General features: G+C 42.3%; 1 protein-coding gene across 1 annotated transcript in view; it reads right to left on the minus strand.

Annotated features, from left to right (window-relative positions):
• Positions 1-21686, minus strand: part of LOC149445661 (malignant fibrous histiocytoma-amplified sequence 1 homolog) — a 52453-nt gene that overhangs the window by 25417 nt on the left and 5350 nt on the right. Inside the window, exons 2-3 of the mRNA XM_089653512.1 lie at positions 5331-6204; positions 409-703 (exon numbers count right to left, since the gene is read on the minus strand). Of these exons, the coding sequence (XP_089509638.1) occupies positions 409-703; positions 5331-6204 (1169 nt within the window). The remainder of the gene's footprint in view (positions 1-408; positions 704-5330; positions 6205-21686) is intronic.

Below are 21686 nucleotides of genomic sequence, written 5' to 3' on the forward strand. Positions count from 1 at the left end.
ACCAGATTTTGCACTCTCCAGTTTTAGTAAATCAACCCAATTTTCTTGTAATTTTGGGCAGAGTATAGAAAGGTTAAAACCCCTGGAAGAATATTTTTGCTGTCTGTGTACCAATGGGAATTACCACTCATTTACTGTCCCAGTGGCACAACAGGAAGTGAGAGGAAATATTTAAATGTATACTGAATTCCCTCCTTTAAATGTCGTCCCCAGAATAAACACCCCCATTATTAACTGTACATTATTTATTGTGCTGGTATTTTTAAGTGTTCTTCTCATAGAATTATTTTAATGTCACATTTCTTTGCAATTTTTTAATGTCGACAATGTCATCTGTTCATTTTTCAGAGCTTACATTTAAATATAAATCCTCTCAAATAATTATGCAACATGAAATTATCTGCATACATTGATAGTACAGTTAGATATCTCTCTCAGCTTTTCTGCTTGCTCAAGGTAGAGCTCAGAGTCCTGACGTTCCCCCAGATTGTTGATAAAATGCAAGAGGTTGCTTTTATGTAGATCCACCATGCTGCAGATCTTCTTTTGGATATCTCTGCTCTTTAGTTCCACTTCCTCTGATTGGCATAGGTCGGTGTGTGTCCCCACAGTAAGGACTACAGAGCTGGGCACTCTCATGAGCAGGTTGTTAATCCAGAATCCCACCAAATCTACAAAGCACTGATAATTATCCAGCTGGTACCTGTGTGAATAGATTCAATTGTAAGATTTATAAAAAGTAAAAGAAAAAAAAAGATAGAGAAAGCCTAGCGGACTGGACAATGTTTGCAGATATCCACAGAAGGCAAAGCAGACTGTATCAATTGACTGATAGGGGGTCATACAGTTGTGGCCAAAATTATTCAACCCCCACTGAAATTGAGTGTTTTGGCCAGTTTGACATTGCTTTTGATCATTCAGTCATCTTGCTTACATTTACATTAAAGAGGCACTTGTAGGTCAGACAAATATAACATAACAGTTATAATGAAATAACCACAAATGTCTTTTCTGTGCTCACAGCATTATCAGTTTTATTCAACCCCCAAGTGACATTCAATCTTAGTACTTAGTACAGCATCCTTTTACAGTTATAACAGCTTTTAAACGTGAAGCATAGCTTGACACAAGTGTCTTGCAGCGATCTACGGGTATCTTCGCCCATTCTTCATGGGCAAAGGCCTCCAGTTCAGTCACATTCTTAGGCTTGCGCACTGCAACTGCTTTCTTTAAGTCCCACCAGAGGTTCTCAATCGGATTTAAGTCTGGTGACTGCGATGGCCACTCCAAAATGTTCCAGCCTTTCCTCTGCAACCATGCTCTAGTGGACTTGGAGGTATGCTTGGGATCATTGTCCTGTTGAAAGGTCCAACGTCTCCCAAGCCTCAGGTGTGTGACGGACTGCATCACGTTTCCATCCAATATCTCCTGGTACTGAAGAGAATTCATGGTACCTTGCACACGCTGAAGCTTCCCTGTACCTGCAGAAGCAAAACAGCCCCAAAGCATGATTGACCCTCCACCATGCTTCACAGTAGGCAAGGTGTTCTTTTCATCATAGGCCTTGTTCTTCCTCCTCCAAACATAGCGTTGATCCATGGGCCCAAACAGTTCTAATTTTGTTTCATCAGTCCACAGAACACTATCCCACAACTTTTGTGGTTTGTCCACATGGCTTTTGGCATACTGCAGTCGACTCTTCTTATTCTTTGGAGACAGCAAGGGGGTACGCCTGGGAGTTCTGGCACGGAGGCCTTCATTACGCAGTGTGCGTCTTATTGTCTGGGCTGAAACTTCTGTACCCACATCTGACAAATCTTTTCTCAGTTCCTCAGCAGTCACACGGGGACTTCTCTCCACTCTACGCTTCAGGTAGCGCACAGCAGTCGAAGTCAGCATCTTCTTTCTGCCACGACCAGGTAGCGTTTCAACAGTGCCCTTTGCCTTGAATTTGCGAATGATGCTTCCTAAGGTGTCTCTTGGTATGTTTAACATCTTTGCAATCTTCTTATAGCCATTGCCCTTCCTGTGAAGAGAAATCACCTCTTCTCTTGTCTTCCTGGACCATTCTCTTGCCTTCACCATGTTTGTAACCACACCAGTAAATGTCTAGAAGGAGCTGAGTATCACAGTCATTTTAAAGCTGCCTAATTGGTGCTTATTATGCTTGATTGCTGCTCGGTGACATCCACAGGTGTTTTCAATACCTGATGGAAAGCACCTGTATGAACCTCTGTTCTTCAGAGTGGTAGTCTTTAAGGGGTTGAATAATTGTGGCAATGAAGAAACCACATAAGAACCATTTACTACTGTATTACATAAACAATTGATGTCATTTTAGTTGCATTTGGGTAGTTACAACGTCCTTGTAGGATTTGATTCTGAATACAATTCCAAATGTACACTATAGTCCCTAAACCCCTTTACAGCATTGGGGGTTGAATAATTTTGGCCACAACTGTATGTCTAGTCAAGCAACCTATAGTGCACATTATATTACAGTTTCATTAAAAAAAATCTTTAACACCTTCAATTGCTACAAATATTCCAACAAGCTCCTACTCTTAAAAAACTGACAGTAAACCACATCAACTATTTCAAAAGTACAAAACACCTGTAGAAAACCTGACCCAGCAAAGAGGACAATGCTGCAAAAAGGTAGAATAGTATGTATAGATTGTGCTATGGAAGACATATAGAAAATGCAGATGAGCACCATATCCTCCTTATGTCACTGAAATACTCAGCATTGAAGTATTTAGTGATACTTTTTACACAACATGTTCACTGCTCAGGGGTAAAATGTACAAGAGTAGAAGACAAAGAAACAAATCGGTTAAAAGGGATGTCAATAAGTCAGCAAGGAAAGGTACTGGACTAGGCTCCTCTCCATAAGGATAATAAATAATAAAATGTTTTATATATATATATATATATATATATATATATATATATATATATTGCAAAACACAAATACACAAGCTAGTTACAATTGGTGAGACTCAACATATAGGGGGTACTTTGTCACGGGGGACTAACTGGCAAAGCATCTTGTCCACACAAAAATTAGTGAGGAGTACATAGTACCCCTACTCATAAAAAAAAGTCAGTGGTAAATAAACACATACACTTTTTGACAAGTTTTACCGACATGCATAAGTGGGTAAATACTGTGGGTAAATACTGAGACAAAGAGGCATCAGTGTTTACCAGAGTATAGCCAAATGCAGGATATCACTTGTATGGTAGGCTGTACAAGGCAAGTGCAGCTCTCCAAGTGCTGGAAAGTGCGGAAAGATTTACGCTAGGCACAAAAAATGTCTTTAATAGTCCCTGTGAAATTAAATTGTCATGTAGTCCTAACACATTTCATGTACTAAAGCAGGGGTGCTCAACCTTTTGAAGAGCAAGGGCCACTTAAGTGAGCGGCAGGCTACAATAAAATAAAATGGTTCAGGATTTCAAATGTTTTATTTTGAATAGCAACGGAAGTATGAGCTTATTCGACTCCTGCTCCAACCGTGTCTGCCTGCTTCCTCTGCTGCTGGTTTGATGCACTCTGATGCTCTAATATGGTGGGTCGGCAAGCTCAGAACGTGATCGATGGGTTACCGACCCCGGGCATGCACTTCCCCGGGCCACAGGTTGAGCACCCATGTACTAAGGTAAACAGTTTATGAGCCCCAAAAGATGAGAAACTGGTGTCAGCAGAAGCACCCAAATATGAAGGAGAAGCTGAGAAATGGATTCTTCATTGATTCAATATTTATTGCTCACAGAATAATATAAAACACCACCAGCACAGTGGGCAGTGTAGCGCCACGAAATGCATTGACGGTGTTTTATATTATTCTGTGATCAATAAATATTAAATCAATGAAGAATCCATTTCTCAGCTTCTCCTTAATATTTGGACGCCTCTGCTGACACCAGTTTCTCGCTTTTTGGGGCTCATAAACCTCTTATCGTGAACACACTGGAATCCTGAGACTGCAGAGCGTAGGATCGTCTGGATCACCCCACCAAGCATTGAGAGCGACCTTGCTCTGCGCAGTGACAGACATATTCTCGGCACTTTCACTCCAGGTTGTCTGATCCCCCATTAGGGAGCTCAGAAACCTCACAGATGTGAGTACACCATTGCAAATGACCTTTTGATCATCTATTTCATCCAGTTATCTGTCACACTAAGACACCACAAGGAATTCTCTCACGGCCTCTGTCTCTTTTTTCTCCTTATCTTTGGAGGTACCCCAGACATGTACTAAGGTGACTGCTCCTCTATGGATACAACAGTACAGTAAGCATTGTCACCCTAGGACAGGATGTGTGTTGCTGGCCTGATCACCAGGTAAAAATAAAGGGAAAAAAATAAAACTATTACAGCCACCACATTTAAGGACTAGTCAGCTGTGTATATAACATTTTGGTGCTTATTTACTTACACAGCATGCATTGGCTATAGCATGTTTGATTTCAGACCTATGCATTAGTGTGCCATATGGTAAGATTTAGAATGGCACCACAATGCAAAAACTGCATGCTGTGGTGAACTGCATTAAAAAATGCTGCAAGTCCAGTATTTAGTCCATCATTATCTAAGGGTCAATTTACACCTATTTTATGGTGTGCCGCATTACTGCAAAGCACTATGAATTAGTGTATTGTGGTGCCCTTCATTTTCAATGATACTGCAATGCACTAATGCAACTCCAACACACATGCATTACAGAGTGTCACAGTGCACAGTAATGCACTACCGTGTGTTGTGGTACGTTGTGTCTGAAAAAAAATGCTGCATTTCTATTTTTAGGGAATTCTGTTGCATTGCCTTCCCATTCATTTGGATGAGCTGCCTTAACATATGTGTGTTATGGTAACACACCAGAACAAGAAATATAAATGGGCCATAAATGAATCATCTGCTTTAATGCATTGCACATTAATGCATGAAATACTATGCATTAACCCTTGTGCGGTAATACACTGCAAGAAACAGCAAAGGTCTGAAGGGGCCTCCTAAAAAGATACTGACACAGCAGTATAGCAATGAGAAGTGACAATGATTAAAAAAATAAGCTGCTGATGTGAACACTGAAATGCATTGGGAGAACTGCTTTTGGGAGAACTGTTTTGCAGAAAGCCTCTAGAAATACAAGTAATTTCTCAAAGCGTATTGCAGAAAACATACATAGTGTACATACATAGTTCAGCACTGGAAAAAAAGTGTACATTGGTTCCCATCTATAACTGTCTACTTACATTTTAAGAGATTTTTTTCAATCTCAGTTTTTCATCATAGGGCCATAAAAGAGGACATCTGAGCTCACCTGTGCAGGTCAACCACTAGGATGACTAAAGCATGTGGTGTAATAAAGACATGATGAGTGACGTAATACTCCAGATGTCCAGCAAAGTCCCAGAAGAGGAATGTAAAGTCATTAATTTGGAATTCACTGATCTCTATTCCGACAGTCCTGTCCTCCACAGAGATTGGCATGATTTTGCCTCGACTGAGGCTCCGGCTTATTGTTGTCTTCCCAGCAAGGCTAGTGCCAATGAAGATTACTTTGACTCTCTTCTCCTCCCTCGCTTGCCCCCCCTGGAGTTGCACGAAATAGCTTCGGATCTGCTTAAGCCCACCTGCACAGACTTCATCAGGTGGTTCCTTCAGGTGATTGTAGGAAGCATTGAACTTTTTCAAGGAAAGATTAAGGAAGAGATCAGAAGGAAGCTTTTGCAACTTATTGTTGTCCACATAGAGTTCTTTCAAACTCATCAACATCAGGATAGACGTAGGAATTTCTGTAAAGAGATTGTGGGCTAAATTTAAGTATTGGAGTTCAGAACAAGTAGATAAGTCCTTTGGTAAGTCTGACAGGCGGTTGTAATTCAGTTTCAGATATTTGAGGGCCTTGAGGTTTGGAAATATACCACTAGGAATGGTCTCAATTTTGTTCTGGTTGAGCTCCAGCCTTTCTAGGTGGACCAAATATTGGATCTTCAAGGGGAAATCATTTAATTCATTTTTGGAAAGGAGGAGAATCTGAAGTTCTTTAAGACAGCCAATCTGGGAGACACTTCGAAGCTTGTTGCGATCAAGCTTAAGGATCTGAATTTTGGTGTCCAATAACACCTCAGATGGGATAACTTTCAGTCTCTTCAATGACAGGTCCACCTGCCTCAGGGGCAGCACCTCCTTGCCTGCTTATAAAAAATATACAGTATGTTATCAGTATATCATACTGCCAAAAAAAAGTATTTTTCTTGTAAGAAGCAGAATGTAGCAGTTTATCTTAGAAAAAGTTAAAACAGAGCAAATAACCTTTTTTATTTAGTGCAAACACTAAAATGGTGCACATAGGGACCAATGAAAGACAATTCACTAGGAGAGCTCCGCACCTCACCGGCACAGGACCATATATATACTTTCCACACACATTGGATCATTCTCTCTCAGCTCATAACTTCTGTTCTCTCAGGCCAACATGGTGTGAGGTTTAAGACCACAACCTAACAACAAGCTGCACTCCTCACCCATGAGGAAGATGACAGAGACAGAGTGAGCTCTACTTCACCCTCTCTATAGTCTTCAGCCCAAAAAGATCTCTTTGCAGAAATAGATGGCATGATCCATACAGCCCAGCAGGATACCACAATAGAAATTACTGAGTTGGGAACAGTGCACAGTGGACCTGGAAGCCAGAATGAATGATGCTTGCATTCTGATAGATAACCATGATAAAGAGCTCTACATGCTCAAAGAAGAATACAAAAGGCTTCACTAAAAACGTAAGGACTTGGGAGAAAAATTCATAGAGATCTAATCTCTGCATACACTGTACACTGGAAACAATACTAGACCTCCAATCAACCATATCTGCCCTCTTCCAAGACTGATATCTGCTATTTGAAAGGCTCAATATGAGCACATCCACCAGGCACTCAGCCAAAAACCAACATCAGGTCCTCACATGGACATCATTGTAAAATTTCTCTACTACCACACAAAGGAGAGCATTCTTCAAGCGACCTATGGTAAGCCTTTACTCTGCTTGCAAGGTTATTATACCTATGGAATATTTGCAGACTTCTCCCTTGACCAGTCAGATACATTACTACAATAAAAAAGTATTTGAAAAGTAGGAAAAAAATGTTTTCCAACTTTGTAAATTTGCAGCCTATAATAAAAACTGTGCAGGGGATGTTTTTTAACAAAAGTGTACGAAATAAAAGCTTTAAATGTCCTTAAAAGTATATTTAAAAGTTACTTAGATATACAAATTAGCCATGGGGTCTGTTTAATTTTTTTTCACACAAGATTCACACATTTTTCTATTTGGGGAAAAATGTGCGAATCGCTCAATTACACAGACTCGCTCCACACTAGAAGACTAAGTGCCACAGCCTCTGTGTGGGCTGACCCTTCCAGTATACACAGATGTTCCAGATTTTAATATCATTTAAATTTGCTTTTGGTCTCTTTCAGTTCCAGCATAAGTTTACTTGGAATTGTTAAGTTCTTTACATTTTGGGTTGATGCACAGCATTGTAAACACATTGGCTGTTTAGGACAACACCAGTGCTTGTCCTTTTGAATTCCTTTTTTTTTACTGTGAGAGGCAGGGTAATACCTAAAAACCACCGTGCAACCACTCATACATATAAATCAGAGCTAACATTTTATTTTAATACAAACACTCAAATGGCAAGTTTAAAATAGCGAAAGTATGCATACCTGCAAAAGTATGTTTCTTGCAGCTTTCTGAATATGTTTCCCAGCTACTGTGCAAGATCTAGGACTGTCTATGACCTCTTGACTTGATCTCTGCTAGCTGCACAGCTCAGTGGTCATGGACTTTCCATGCTTCCCTCTAAAGCTGACTGTAGATGGGCCATTGTTTTGTTCAGCCCATAAAAAAAAAATTAGATGGATAGAGGAATCCCCCTTGCCAGCACATTGTATTCTGACAGTGAGACTAGGCACTGTCAAAATACAATGATCAGTGACTGCAGCTGCTGATAAATTAAAGATTTTCAACTTGACAACTCAGGAGCTGAGAGAAGAGTCGCATAATCTGGATCAGCAGCAGCAGGTAACAAACATCAGTATTATAACTTTTGATACTATTCAGCTGGGTTAGAGTTGGGACACAATACCACCCACTTCAAAGATCAAAGTTTAAATGCCCTTTTGGTCAGAGGATAACCCCAATGTCATTACTGAGAACTGTGGAAATCCTGACAGGCATTCTGCATGTGCTATTGTAGGTACTGGCTGAGATTCTGGAAGTCCTGGCAGGCATTCTGGAAGTGTTGCAACATGGGGTTTGTAGAAAAGGGGGAAGACAGTGCTGTCATGCCACTTGAGATGGGGTATAAGGTGGTGAGGGTTTGGTGGTAAGGGGGCTTCCAGATTCCAGTAAACTCCTTACCTGCAGACCCCCACAACTACTAGCCAAGCTTGTGAGGAACAGGCCTTTGTCCTCAATAACATGGGGAAAAAGTTCTCTGTCGGGTGGGGGGGGGGTCTCCCCTAGCAAGACATCCACCAGTGTTGAGGGCATTTTCTTTAAAAAAAAAAAAGCCTAGTGGGAGATGTCATTTGCCTGCAATTTAAAACTATGTTTTTCTTTGCAAATATCAGTGCTTTAAAAAAAAAATCACTACTCCTAGCCTCATGGAATTATAAAAATTTATTTTTGCATTGGTACATGTTCCTACACTTTTGCCTGTTTGCCCAGAAAATGTCCATTTTAAATTTGACAGATTCAGCTCCCATTGATTTCAATAGGGTTCCGGTTTGACTTCTTTGAACCTAGCTTGAAGCAAACCCAGAGTAGTTCGGCTCATCACTAATGCACAATGCACTTCAATCAGGCTGGTGCCATGGTAGAAGCAGCGGGGATATGTAAATGCCAGCATATGATGCAATACTTTCGCAGGAGCACTAAAGCAGGCTTCATTTTTTTGGAAAGAAGGAACAGAAATTGTTTGATACCCTTCTACAGTGCTATTGTGTTCTGCTGGTAGGGAGCCTTCCCTGGCAGCAGAACACGTTGATCACTGCATCAAAAAAATCTGACAGGCTGGTTGTACTGAAGTCGATCAATGGATCAACATCAGTACAGCCAGCCTGCCCATAGATGGGTCAAATCCAAACTAGTCCCTGCTGAACCAGCTGATATTCAATCCATCTATGGCCGGCTTAAGTGTTTAATGTTACAGATTATAAACTGTACTATTCTGCGTACAATATATAGCCTGGCCAAAACTGTTATTCCTTATCTCTGGATGTATGTCCTTAATAGATTAGCTAGGTAAAGACAGACTGCTATCATACAAATACAGTTAGAATACTTACGTTTGCCTTCCATGAAATCTTGGGTGAGGTTCTGACTTCAAGTGAAGCAGTTTCATTTCCTTATACTGTTTCTTTTTTCCTGTAGTCATTTGCTTGCGTCATCAAGGCAACATTAAACACATTTTTACTTAGATGGCAAAATATTAAAGGGGAAGTATGGCCAAAGCTCTTTTGGCCCTACCTCTCCTGTAAGTCACAGGAGTGCACATTGCTCTGCACCACTGTGACCTGTATTCAGCCAACTGCAGGCTAAAGTCTGCTACCAGTCACTCAGCTGCTCCAAGCTCTGGAGGGATCCCAACTTTAATGCTGGGATCCACCCAGATGCCTAAACAGCAGCTGGCTCACCCTCTCAGCACATTGCTGAGAGCCTGAGCCAGCTGCTCTTGTCTCCACAGCCCTGTGCTCCTGTGAGCGCTGGAGGGGCAGAGCAGAGAGCTGGTAATCCACAGTCACCAGCAGACTGCTCACTAAAGACTGAGCACTGAGTGATCAGTGGTTTTTGATCTCTCAGTTCTTGGTTTCAGAGGCAACGGGGGACCTAGGTGAGTATTTCTGTTTGTTTTTTTCAAAACCCACACTTCTATTGTAACATTTCCAAGGACTTACTGCCAGATTGGTATATTTAGGTGCACTCCAGTCACAACTGAAAATTAACCTTGGGATGGATGCAGGGAGCAACCCCTCCTCCCATGGTGTTCTGCATTGCTCTTTCGATCAGTCAGTGGCTCACATGCACACTCCCATCCAGAAGTCAGTCCCTAGGAGCACCATTAGGATATTGGATGGCAGTCTTACCCAGTTTGGCTGAGAGACAGAGATCGAGGAATCCCATCTGGATGTATCAAGTTGTGTTAGTAAGGGCAGCCTATTGCTGAACCTACAGTATATGTATTGGGTGCACATTACCCCTGTCTCTCAGGGCTGAATACTATTATATACACAGGACATAGTCCAACTTCGCTGGAGCTTGAAAGGCGCACAATCAGTGCTAGCAGATGCACACACCTGTCCACTCCTACACTATCACGGATTTTGCAGGATTTACTGCAGCCAAGGTTCACTGTCTAACCTGAGTTGTATATTAGCAGCCACCTTCACTCAGTTGTTCCATCTTTGAGTTTGCCAGCTATCTCTACAGGCTTATCTCAATCCTTGACTGTCCAACATGTACAAGTAACTGATAACACAGCTGATTACTCACTGGTACTCTCACTGCCTATACCAGCATCAGCTGTAGATCTGTAATCCTTTACGACTGGTCAAGACACATAATGGTTACTTGTCCTATGGACTGATTCATATATTTATATTGCTGTCATTTTTTACTGTGTGAATATATAGCTTGCCAGGGGTGGTAGCCTCGTCTGTGGCTGGTTGTCAGTTGAGGAGTCTATCCAACATATGGATCTCAGGTTTGAATAGGTGAGACCTGTCCCTGAGACCTTGGGTAGGCTTTCCCTCTGTGGAACTGGACCACCCACAATATGGTACTGCATTGGGACTCCTGTATTCATTTTACTGGGAAGTTGAGGGCTGGTCTCTATGGAGAGCCTGAGAGCATATCTGCTCTATTTGGTATACTAGGTTCTACAGTTGTGACCAAAATTATTCAACCCCCACTGAAATTGAGTGTTTTGGCCAGTTTGACATTGCTTTTGATCATTCAGTCATCTTGCTTACATTTACATTAAAGAGGCACTTGTAGGTCAGACAAATATAACATAACAGTTATAATGAAATAACCACAAATGTCTTTTCTGTGCTCACAGCATTATCAGTTTTATTCAACCCCCAAGTGACATTCAATCTTAGTACTTAGTACAGCATCCTTTTACAGTTATAACAGCTTTTAAACGTGAAGCATAGCTTGACACAAGTGTCTTGCAGCGATCTACGGGTATCTTCGCCCATTCTTCATGGGCAAAGGCCTCCAGTTCAGTCACATTCTTAGGCTTGCGCACTGCAACTGCTTTCTTTAAGTCCCACCAGAGGTTCTCAATCGGATTTAAGTCTGGTGACTGCGATGGCCACTCCAAAATGTTCCAGCCTTTCCTCTGCAACCATGCTCTAGTGGACTTGGAGGTATGCTTGGGATCATTGTCCTGTTGAAAGGTCCAACGTCTCCCAAGCCTCAGGTGTGTGACGGACTGCATCACGTTTCCATCCAATATCTCCTGGTACTGAAGAGAATTCATGGTACCTTGCACACGCTGAAGCTTCCCTGTACCTGCAGAAGCAAAACAGCCCCAAAGCATGATTGACCCTCCACCATGCTTCACAGTAGGCAAGGTGTTCTTTTCATCATAGGCCTTGTTCTTCCTCCTCCAAACATAGCGTTGATCCATGGGCCCAAACAGTTCTAATTTTGTTTCATCAGTCCACAGAACACTATCCCACAACTTTTGTGGTTTGTCCACATGGCTTTTGGCATACTGCAGTCGACTCTTCTTATTCTTTGGAGACAGCAAGGGGGTACGCCTGGGAGTTCTGGCACGGAGGCCTTCATTACGCAGTGTGCGTCTTATTGTCTGGGCTGAAACTTCTGTACCCACATCTGACAAATCTTTTCTCAGTTCCTCAGCAGTCACACGGGGACTTCTCTCCACTCTACGCTTCAGGTAGCGCACAGCAGTCGAAGTCAGCATCTTCTTTCTGCCACGACCAGGTAGCGTTTCAACAGTGCCCTTTGCCTTGAATTTGCGAATGATGCTTCCTAAGGTGTCTCTTGGTATGTTTAACATCTTTGCAATCTTCTTATAGCCATTGCCCTTCCTGTGAAGAGAAATCACCTCTTCTCTTGTCTTCCTGGACCATTCTCTTGCCTTCACCATGTTTGTAACCACACCAGTAAATGTCTAGAAGGAGCTGAGTATCACAGTCATTTTAAAGCTGCCTAATTGGTGCTTATTATGCTTGATTGCTGCTCGGTGACATCCACAGGTGTTTTCAATACCTGATGGAAAGCACCTGTATGAACCTCTGTTCTTCAGAGTGGTAGTCTTTAAGGGGTTGAATAATTGTGGCAATGAAGAAACCACATAAGAACCATTTACTACTGTATTACATAAACAATTGATGTCATTTTAGTTGCATTTGGGTAGTTACAACGTCCTTGTAGGATTTGATTCTGAATACAATTCCAAATGTACACTATAGTCCCTAAACCCCTTTACAGCATTGGGGGTTGAATAATTTTGGTCACAACTGTAGGTACGTGCTGGGACATTGGTGTGTGTGGACGGTAGTGGGTGGATACAGTGGCATCACTAGGGGGGTGCAGGCCTCACTGGGTGACACCATCACAGTGGGTGACACCAAAATGAAAAGAAGAGCTGTCAGTGGCTGTCATCCATCCAAGCGGAGTGTCCCCCATCCTCTCCCTGGGTACTGGGGCTCCTCACCCCTCCTGCAGCCCCAGGAACAGCCGTGCCATGCAGGGGGTGAGATGTCAGGTCCTGGCAGGGGGTGTCCGATCCCTGGGATCACAGCGGCTCCTACAGGCCAATTCACACCCAGCCTGTCCCCCCATACACCAGAGCGGAGCCCACTCCCACCCTCAGATTGGATGGCTACTCTACATGTCAGTCCATGAATGGTAATGACCCCGCCCAGAGCCTGCCGCTCTGCATCAGACATCACTGGCCGGTCCCTGCACAGGACATCCTTCCATCTCCCAACACAGAGCCCAGGACCGGGGTGACACGTGTCACCGCTCCGGGTGACACCAACCCTAGTGACGCCCATGGGTGGATAGGTTTTAGGTGAGATTCCAGGGTGCTGTGTGGATGGTGAGCACCGAATGTTATCATGGGCTATTATATATTTTTGCTCTATATATATATTTTACTATTGAATAAACAGCATTTTTGAATGGTAGATACTGTTTTGTCTTTGCCGTTTTCTTTTTTTCATTTTTTTTTGGTGATACCCACCCACAGATATAGCACCATTGGCTGGTTAAATCTGTGGAAAAAAGAATAAAAAAACCCAGTGGTGATTAACCAGTTGCTGCCCAGCCTATTGTAATATGACGTCCGGGCGGGACATTCGTCGTTACGGCTAGACATCATATGACGTCTTCCCAGAATGTGCCTTTATCACTTGCCCAAAGTAGCACAGTGTTACTATAACACTGTATTGCTCAGGTCATGGGTAAAAAAAAAATGTAAAAAAAATTATGAATTTTTTTTTTTTAACATACTGTTACCAGTCAGTGTCCCTGATCACCACCACACCAGTTATATGGTGACTCTGTACTGTATTGGTGACAGTGTTTAAAAAAAAAATTTGAAATAAAATATAATTCATTCATTTTCAAAAAAATTATGACAAAAAAATTACAACTTCAAAAAACCCACCATACCTCTCACTAAATCTTTAGATTGTAAGCTCCTTGAGTGCAGGAACTGATGTGAATGTACCATATATGTAAAGTGCTGCGTAAATTGATGGCGCTGTACAAGTACCTGTAATAAATAATAAATACCTCAGACTGTCTACTTTCCAAAAGGGGTGATTTGGGGGATATCTGTACTGTCCTGACATTGTTGGGTCTCAAGAAATGAGATAGGCTATCAGTACATCAGGAATAATTGATTTTCAGATATACAGTGGATATAAAAGGTCTACACACCCCTGTTACAATTTCAGGTTTCTGTGATGTAAAAAAATTAGACATAGATAAATCATTTCAGAACTTTTTCCACCTTTAATGTGACCTATAAACTGTACAACTCAACTGAAAAACAAACTGAAATCTTTTTTTGGGGTGGGGCAGTAAACATAAAAACATAAAATAATGTTGTTGCATAAGCATGCACACCCTCTTATAACTGGGGATGTATCTGTGTTCAGAATTAAGCAATCACATTTAAAATCATGTTAAATAGGAATCAGTACACACCTGCCATCATTTAAAGTGCCTCTGATTAACCCCAAATAAAGTTCAACTGTTCTAGTAGGTCTTTCCTGACATTTTCTTAGTCACATCCTACAGCAAAAGCCATGGTTCGCAGAGAGCTTCCAAAGCATCACAGTGATCTAATTATTAAGAGGTATCAAACAGGAGAGTCATCATCAAGTGGAGAACATATTGCACAACAGTGACATTACCAAGAACTGGACATCCCTCAAAAATGATGAAAAGATGAGAAGAAACTGGTCTGGGAGGCTGCCAAGAGGCCTACAGCAACATTAAAGGAGCTGCAGGAATATCTGACAAGTACTGGCTGTGTGGTACATGTGACAACAATCTCCCATATTCTTCATATATCTGGGCTATGGGGAAGAGTGACAAGATGGAAGCCTTTTCTTATGAAGCCAAACATCCAAGCAAAAACACATCTGAAGTCTCCCAAAAGCATGTGGGAAAATGTGTTATGGTCTGATGAAACCAAGGTTGAACTTTTTGGCCATAATTCCAAAAGATATGTTTGATGCAAAAACAACACTGCACATCACCAAAAGAACATCAAACCCACAGTGAAGCATGGTGGTGGCAACATCATGCTTTGGGGCTGTTTTTCTTCAGCTGGAACTGGGGCCTTAGTCAAGGTAGAGGGAATTATGAACAGTTTCAAATACCAGTCAATATTGGCACAAAATCTTCAGGCTTCTGCTAGAAAGCTGAACATGAAGAGGAACGTCATCTTTCAGCATGAAAACGACCCAAAGCATACATCCAAATAAACAAAGGAATGGCTTCACCAAAAGAAGATGAAAGTTTTGGAATGGCCCAGCCAGAGCCCAGACCTGAATACAATCGAAAATATGTGTGCTGTTCTGAAGAGGGCCGTGCACAGGAGATGCCCTCGCAATCTGACAGATTTGGAGTGTTTTTGCCAGGAAGAGTGGGCAAATATTGCCAAGTCAAGATGTGCCATGCTGATAGACTCATACCCAAAAAGACTGAGTGCTGGAATAAAATCAAAAGGTGCTTTGACAAAGTATTAGTTTAAGGGTGTGCACACTTATGCAACCGTATTATTTTAGTTTTTTATTTTTACTTCCCTCCACCTAAAAGATTTCAGTTTGTTGTTCAAATGAGTTGTACAGTTTATAGGTCACATTAAGGTGGAAAAAGTTCTGAAATTATTTATCTTTGTCTCATTTTTTTACATCACAGAAACCTGACATTTTAACAGGGGTGTGTAGACTTTTTATAGCCACTGTATATCTTTCCTACAAACTAATATACAATGATTTGGGCTACTGCCACCAAAGAAATGTAGCAGAATACATTTTAGAATACATTTTTGAAGAAAGATTATTTGCAAAACTTTATACTAGAAACTAAGAAAACACCTTTTCCCCCAAATTTTCAGTCTTTTTTCCTTTATTTAGCCAAAAAAAAAACCCAGCGGTGATTAAATACCACCAAAAGAAAGCTCTATTTGTGTGTATGTGATAAAAATTTCATATGGGTACAGTGTTGTATGACCGCGCAATTGTCATACAAAGTATGACAGCGCTTGAAGCTGAAAATTGGCCTGGGCAGGAAGAGGGTAAAAGTGCCCAGTACTAAAGTGGTTAAGGAGTGGGCAGCCATTATGTCCTTAACAACCATGACTTATCTGCTGTCAGCAGGATTTTCCACTGTCCGAAAGCGCCCCCCATTCCTCCTGAACCATACCTGGCCACATGCCCTCAACATGGAGAGGATACTTTGGGGAGGAGGGGTCCCCCCCACGAAAGCACCTTGGCTCTGTGTTGATGGGGTCATGGGCCTTTTCCCAGGGTTGTGGAGGGCTGAGCGCAGTTGGCCAGATCCCGACCCCCTCCGCATGTGGAGTACGGGGTATGTAGCACCCCTACTCATTTACCAAAATAAATCACAGAGACAGTTTTTGACAAGTCATTTAACCGCTTCCCGACCACCTGCCCGCAATGTACTGCGGCTGGGTGGCAGCTACAGGCAAAGCAATGTACCCATACATTGCTATGGCTCTAGTAAAACAGGGGGGTGAAGATCCCAGAGAATGGGACCCGGTGATCATGTGATTGCGATGTGATCACATGATCACAAAGTAAGCAAAGCTGTTATGAATCAATCTCATTCTGCTCCTTTTCCTAGAGAGCTGTGATTGGCCCACAGCTCTCATATGATACATGGGGCCAATCACAGAACCCTGTACCACGTGACCAGCTCCAGCCAATAACAGATCACTATCTTGAGCTGTCAATAACCGTGTAACCGAATGACAGTTCATGAATGAGTTAGGCTCATGACAGCAAGCTTTGCATTGCAGGAGAAATGATCTCCTGCAATTAGAGCCTCCAAAACTGTGATGTGTAGTGAGGAAATATGCTCTTTGAAAGCCTGGGGGTGTTCATTGGATTTTGGGGGTCTGTATGTAGCTAGGCTGCCAAAAAGTCTCTCAGATGTGGTATCCCCATACTCAGAAGAAGTAGAAAAATGTGTTTTGAGATGTTATTCCACATATACCCATGGCATAAATAAAAGTAGTAAAGCAAGCGCTTCTAGAATATGGTAAAAAGCAGCTTGCATAAAACCCCCTAAAATCCTCAAAATATATACATATAATCAAAATGCAGCGCTCAAATAAATATTAACTTGTTGCCGTCTAGCCACTGTAGAAAAACGGCCACAAGGTGGCACCGCTGGGCAAAATCACATTTTAAAACGTCATTTTGCAAAACAGGTAGGGGGCGTGCACGAGGCGCGCGCCCACCCTACCCGTCCCGCCGATCACGGCAGCAGGTGTCAATCACCGGGTCCCGGCTGGTCATTATCCGCCAGGTCCCAGCGATTGCCAGCAAACAGTGACACAGGGCACAGCTACATTGTTTGCAATGCAGCTCTGCTCCCTGTCAGCTCCTAACACACTGATCCTGAGAGAGGAGAGAGGGATCAGCATGTTCCTGTGAAGTACACACCCCCGCCCCCTAGTAAAACACTCCCCTCACACAGTTAACCCTTTCATTGCCTAAAAAAAGTTAACCCCTTCCTCTCCAGTGCCATTAGTACAGTGTCAGTGGTTTTTTTTTGCACTGATAACTGTATTGGTGTCACTGGGGATGTCAGTGACCCCAAGTCAGTTCCCCCCCAGTGTCAAAATGTCCGCCGCAGTCCCGCTGATCACTGTCATACATCGCTGATTGGCTGAAATTTATGACGAAATTTGATTTTTAAATTTATAGCGCAAAAAATAAAAACGCACAGGCGATCAAATACCACCGAAAGAAAGCTCAATTTGTGGGAAAAAAAGGATGTAAATTTAATTTGGGTGCAGTGTTGCATGACTGCGCATTTATCAGTTAAAGTAACTCATCGACGTAACACAAACCGCTTCTGTACCCACTTCCTGACCGCCCTATAGCAGAAATACTGCTACAGGGTGGCATGGGTGCCCAAAATCACATATATTTACATGATTTGTTCTCCGGTGGTTTTCACGCCCCTCCCAGATAGCGTCAGACTGCTCATCAGTACACCAGTCATCACATTTAACCCCTTGATTGCAAGGAGCACGCTCATGCACAATAGACCTCCATTGCTAGTATAGTGTCTGAAAGGGTCAATATCTTTGATCAGATCAGCACTATACCAGCGTTCACATTAGTATAGTGTCCCCAAAAACGCAACGTTAGCGGGATCAGCCCCGGCACCTGTGTTTAGCCCCTACGCTTACCTCCCCTCCTTCTCCCCCAGCAAGTGCAGTGTCAGTAAGTCACTGTCACTTGATACATTGCACACAAAACCGCAGTGTTCGCAGAATCAGGCCTGATCTCTGTTAGCACTTGCCGGTAAATTTTGATGACTCCCTTATGCAGCAGGGTGCCAGTACTAGTGCCGCGCTACCTTTTGTTGAACTGGCGAGTACCAGCGGTCTAGTACATCTTGGTCTTTCACATACCTCCTTGATTTTTGGAGCTGTTTTTCACGGAATATCTGTATGCTTTGGCTGTGGATCAAAGCAATTTATATGCAGAACAATTTATCGCCACCAACCCAAATTCAAACCTTGCCAGACCATTCGCATGGAAACTCATTACGGTTTTCGAATTTACATTTTTTTTTGGCCTAACTCTCAACATGGGCATTACTAAAAGAAATGAATTGCGGTTGTATTGGTCCGCAGACCCGATTCATCATATGCCCGTGTTCTCTGCTGCCATGGCCAGGCATAGATATGAGAGTATAATGTGTTTTTTGCATTTCAATGACAATACTCGTTCAGCCCCTCGCAAATCACCTTAACCAAAAATTTGCAGATATCTATACTCCCCAGCAAAACATCTGCGTTGATGAGTCCCTCATTAATTTTTCTGCCCGCCTTGCATTCAAACAATTTCTCCCCAGCAAGCGTGCCAGATATGGGGTCAAGATGTATAAGACCTGTGAGAGTACAACAGGCTATACTTACAAGTTTCGGATTTACGAGGGAAAAGATAGTCACGTGGAGCCCCCCAGATGCCCAGACTTCATGGGGAGCAGTGGCAAGATAGTTTGGGACTTGGTGTCATCCTTTTTCCATATGGGGTACCACTTATACTTGGACAATTTTTATTCTTGGGCAGTCCCGTGCCATTGGGGGAACCTGAGAATGCAGCCGGTGTTTCTGCCAGCTTACAACAGAGCTGATTGGAGACCAGAGTGGTGCCAATCATCTCTATAGTCTGCCTGCCGCCGCTCGTCTTAAATACCCCCCCGCGCATGCGCAAACTGGACGCCATTTTGAGAGGTCCGGCGCATGCGTGAATCGGGCACCATTTTCCCGGAGCCCGGAGGACCATTATCACTGCAGGGACCAGGGAAGCTTGAAAAGTATATTTAAACATGCACAGAGCAAAACGGAAAAACGGGTGTAAGATTAATAATGTGATTATACCAACGAGCAAAAAACATGCCCATAAAGAACATGAAACAGTGTTGATAACGCCCTGAAATACGTATAATTATTACGGCTGGACCTCTCAAAACGGCATCCGGTTCGTGCATGCGCGGGGGGTATTTAAGACGATCTGCGGCTGTCAGGCCACCCTTTGACAACGCGCCATTACATGCTTACAGCTTGCCACGTGTTTGGCCAGTGGCCATTTTGGATCCTTGGATTTCATGTATGAGATTTACCTGTATACACCTGACTGTAGATGTTGCTACCTGCTGCTACCACATGTTGGATATCTCACCAAACTTCCTTGATATGTAATTATCAATATTGGGCTGAATAAAACTGCTGCACTATATCAGCTTTTTGTCCTGGTGGTTTATTTGAGCTACTTAAGGTGGATCTCCCATTGATGCTGAACTTACCTGTTGCCAGGTGCAAGTAAAACCTATGAGCAGTTCCCACTACCAGAGTGGGTCCACTGAGAGGTCTGGATATCATTCTCTGGGTATACCAAGCGCCATCGGAGTGCCACATCCCCACCGGGTTCCAGATGACCACTAGTGTCCTTTATACTACATGCATAAAATCATTTTACGTCTGGTGAGTGCAAGCACACCCTTTTTTCTCATCACGGAAGTCATGAGCACCTTATGTTTATGTGATGGAGGTTTAAAGTGAATGATTGATATCTTCTTCATTTGGGAATACTGACGCACCTTTTGAATATTTTAATGGACATATATATATATATATAATCTTTATGCGATGTAATGTGTTTACTTGACACTGTTGTCACTTTATGATTACTTACTGTCTTCATCAAGACATCACTTTTACATCACTTGCTAGCGCAGAATTTTACATGATTATTACCATATACACATGGCATGCATGTGCAATATATCATTAAAGTGACAACTTTGTGTAAAAAAAAAAAAAATTGTAATTTTCCAAAAATTTGTGGCAAAAAATAAAACTCAGCATGCTCTCTGCACAATCCTTGGGGTGTCTACTTTCCAAAAAGGGGTCATTGGGGGGGGGGGGGGGGGGGTGTTGTACTATCCTGGTATTTCAGCACCGCAAGAAATGTGATAGGTAGTCAGAAAGTAAAAGCTACGTAAATTCCAATATATATATACATACACACATACACCATAGTTTGTAGACGCTATTTCTTTCACACAAACCAATATACATTTATTGGGATTATTTTTTTTTTTACCAAAGATATGTAGCAGAATGCATTTTAGCCTGAATTTATGACTAACTTTGAGTTTATTGGATATTTTTTATAACCAAAAGTGAAAAATATTTTTTTTTATAGTGCAAAAAGTAAAAACCGCAGAGGTGATCAAATACAACCAAAAGAAAGCTCTATTTGTGTGAAAAAAGGACATAAATTTTGTTTGGGTACAGCATTGCACGATCGTGCAATTACCAGTTGAAATAGCACAGTGCCGAACAGCAAAAAAAAAATGGCATGGTCATGGAGGGGGGATAAATCTTCTGGAGGGCAAGTCGTTAAAGAACAAAACAAAAAATAAATATCCCCCAAAGTAGATTCACCGTTAATCATGATGAACACCGGCCCACAAGTAAAAAAAAAAAGAAAGAAAAAAAAAGAAGAGACGAACATGACATGTCCCGCCCAGGGACACACGTCAAATACCAGGTAAACATGGGGGCTGGGTCACCTGATGACATCACTGGCTGACCCCACCCCCATGTTTACCTGTCATTTGGTGTGTGTCCCTGGACAGGAAACGTCATGTTCGGCTGGCTTTTTTTTTTTCTCCTTGCGGGGCAGCATTCATTGTGATAGATGTTGGATCTACTTCAGGGGACATTTATTTATTCTTTTTAATAAAGGACTTGTCAAAGACTCTCACTCTCTGTGAATTATTTAGGTGAATGAGTAGGGATAGTATTTAAACCAAGGTGCTTTGGGGGGGGGAAGCACACCCTATGTTCAGGGCACCCCTAAGGGTCTGGTATGGATTTTGGGGGGACCCCACCACTTTTATTAATTTGGCATGGGGTGCCCCTCGCATGGCATGGATCTGGAGAAGGGGGTTTATGTTGAAGACACTCAACGCTGGTGTTTTGTTTTTTTCATAACCACCTGCTCTCAGCACAGAATCCCGCTGACAGCAGACGAGTCATGGTTGTTGAGGAAGCAGCGCCCGCCCACTCCTTAACAGCCAGAGCTATTCACAATGAATTCAGATTCGTTCAAAGTTATACTGAATGGATTAGAAAACTTTTTGAATCCAAGCGGTATAATGAATATACGAAACAAATTCCAAAGAAACTAAATGAATTTCGAAGACTAATCAGATCGACACAATGAAAATGAAATGATCAACCTAACAAATGTTCTGAAAGAAAGCAAAGGAAATATTCTGGTGTGCAAATGTCTACTGCTATGTCTTTTGCCTTTATAACAGAAGTATAGCCAAAGCTTA

The sequence above is a fragment of the Staurois parvus genome, unplaced genomic scaffold (genome assembly GCF_062004578.1).
Source record: "Staurois parvus isolate SC_StPar_1 unplaced genomic scaffold, SC_StPar_1.0 ptg000715l, whole genome shotgun sequence".
NCBI lineage: Eukaryota > Metazoa > Chordata > Amphibia > Anura > Ranidae > Staurois > Staurois parvus.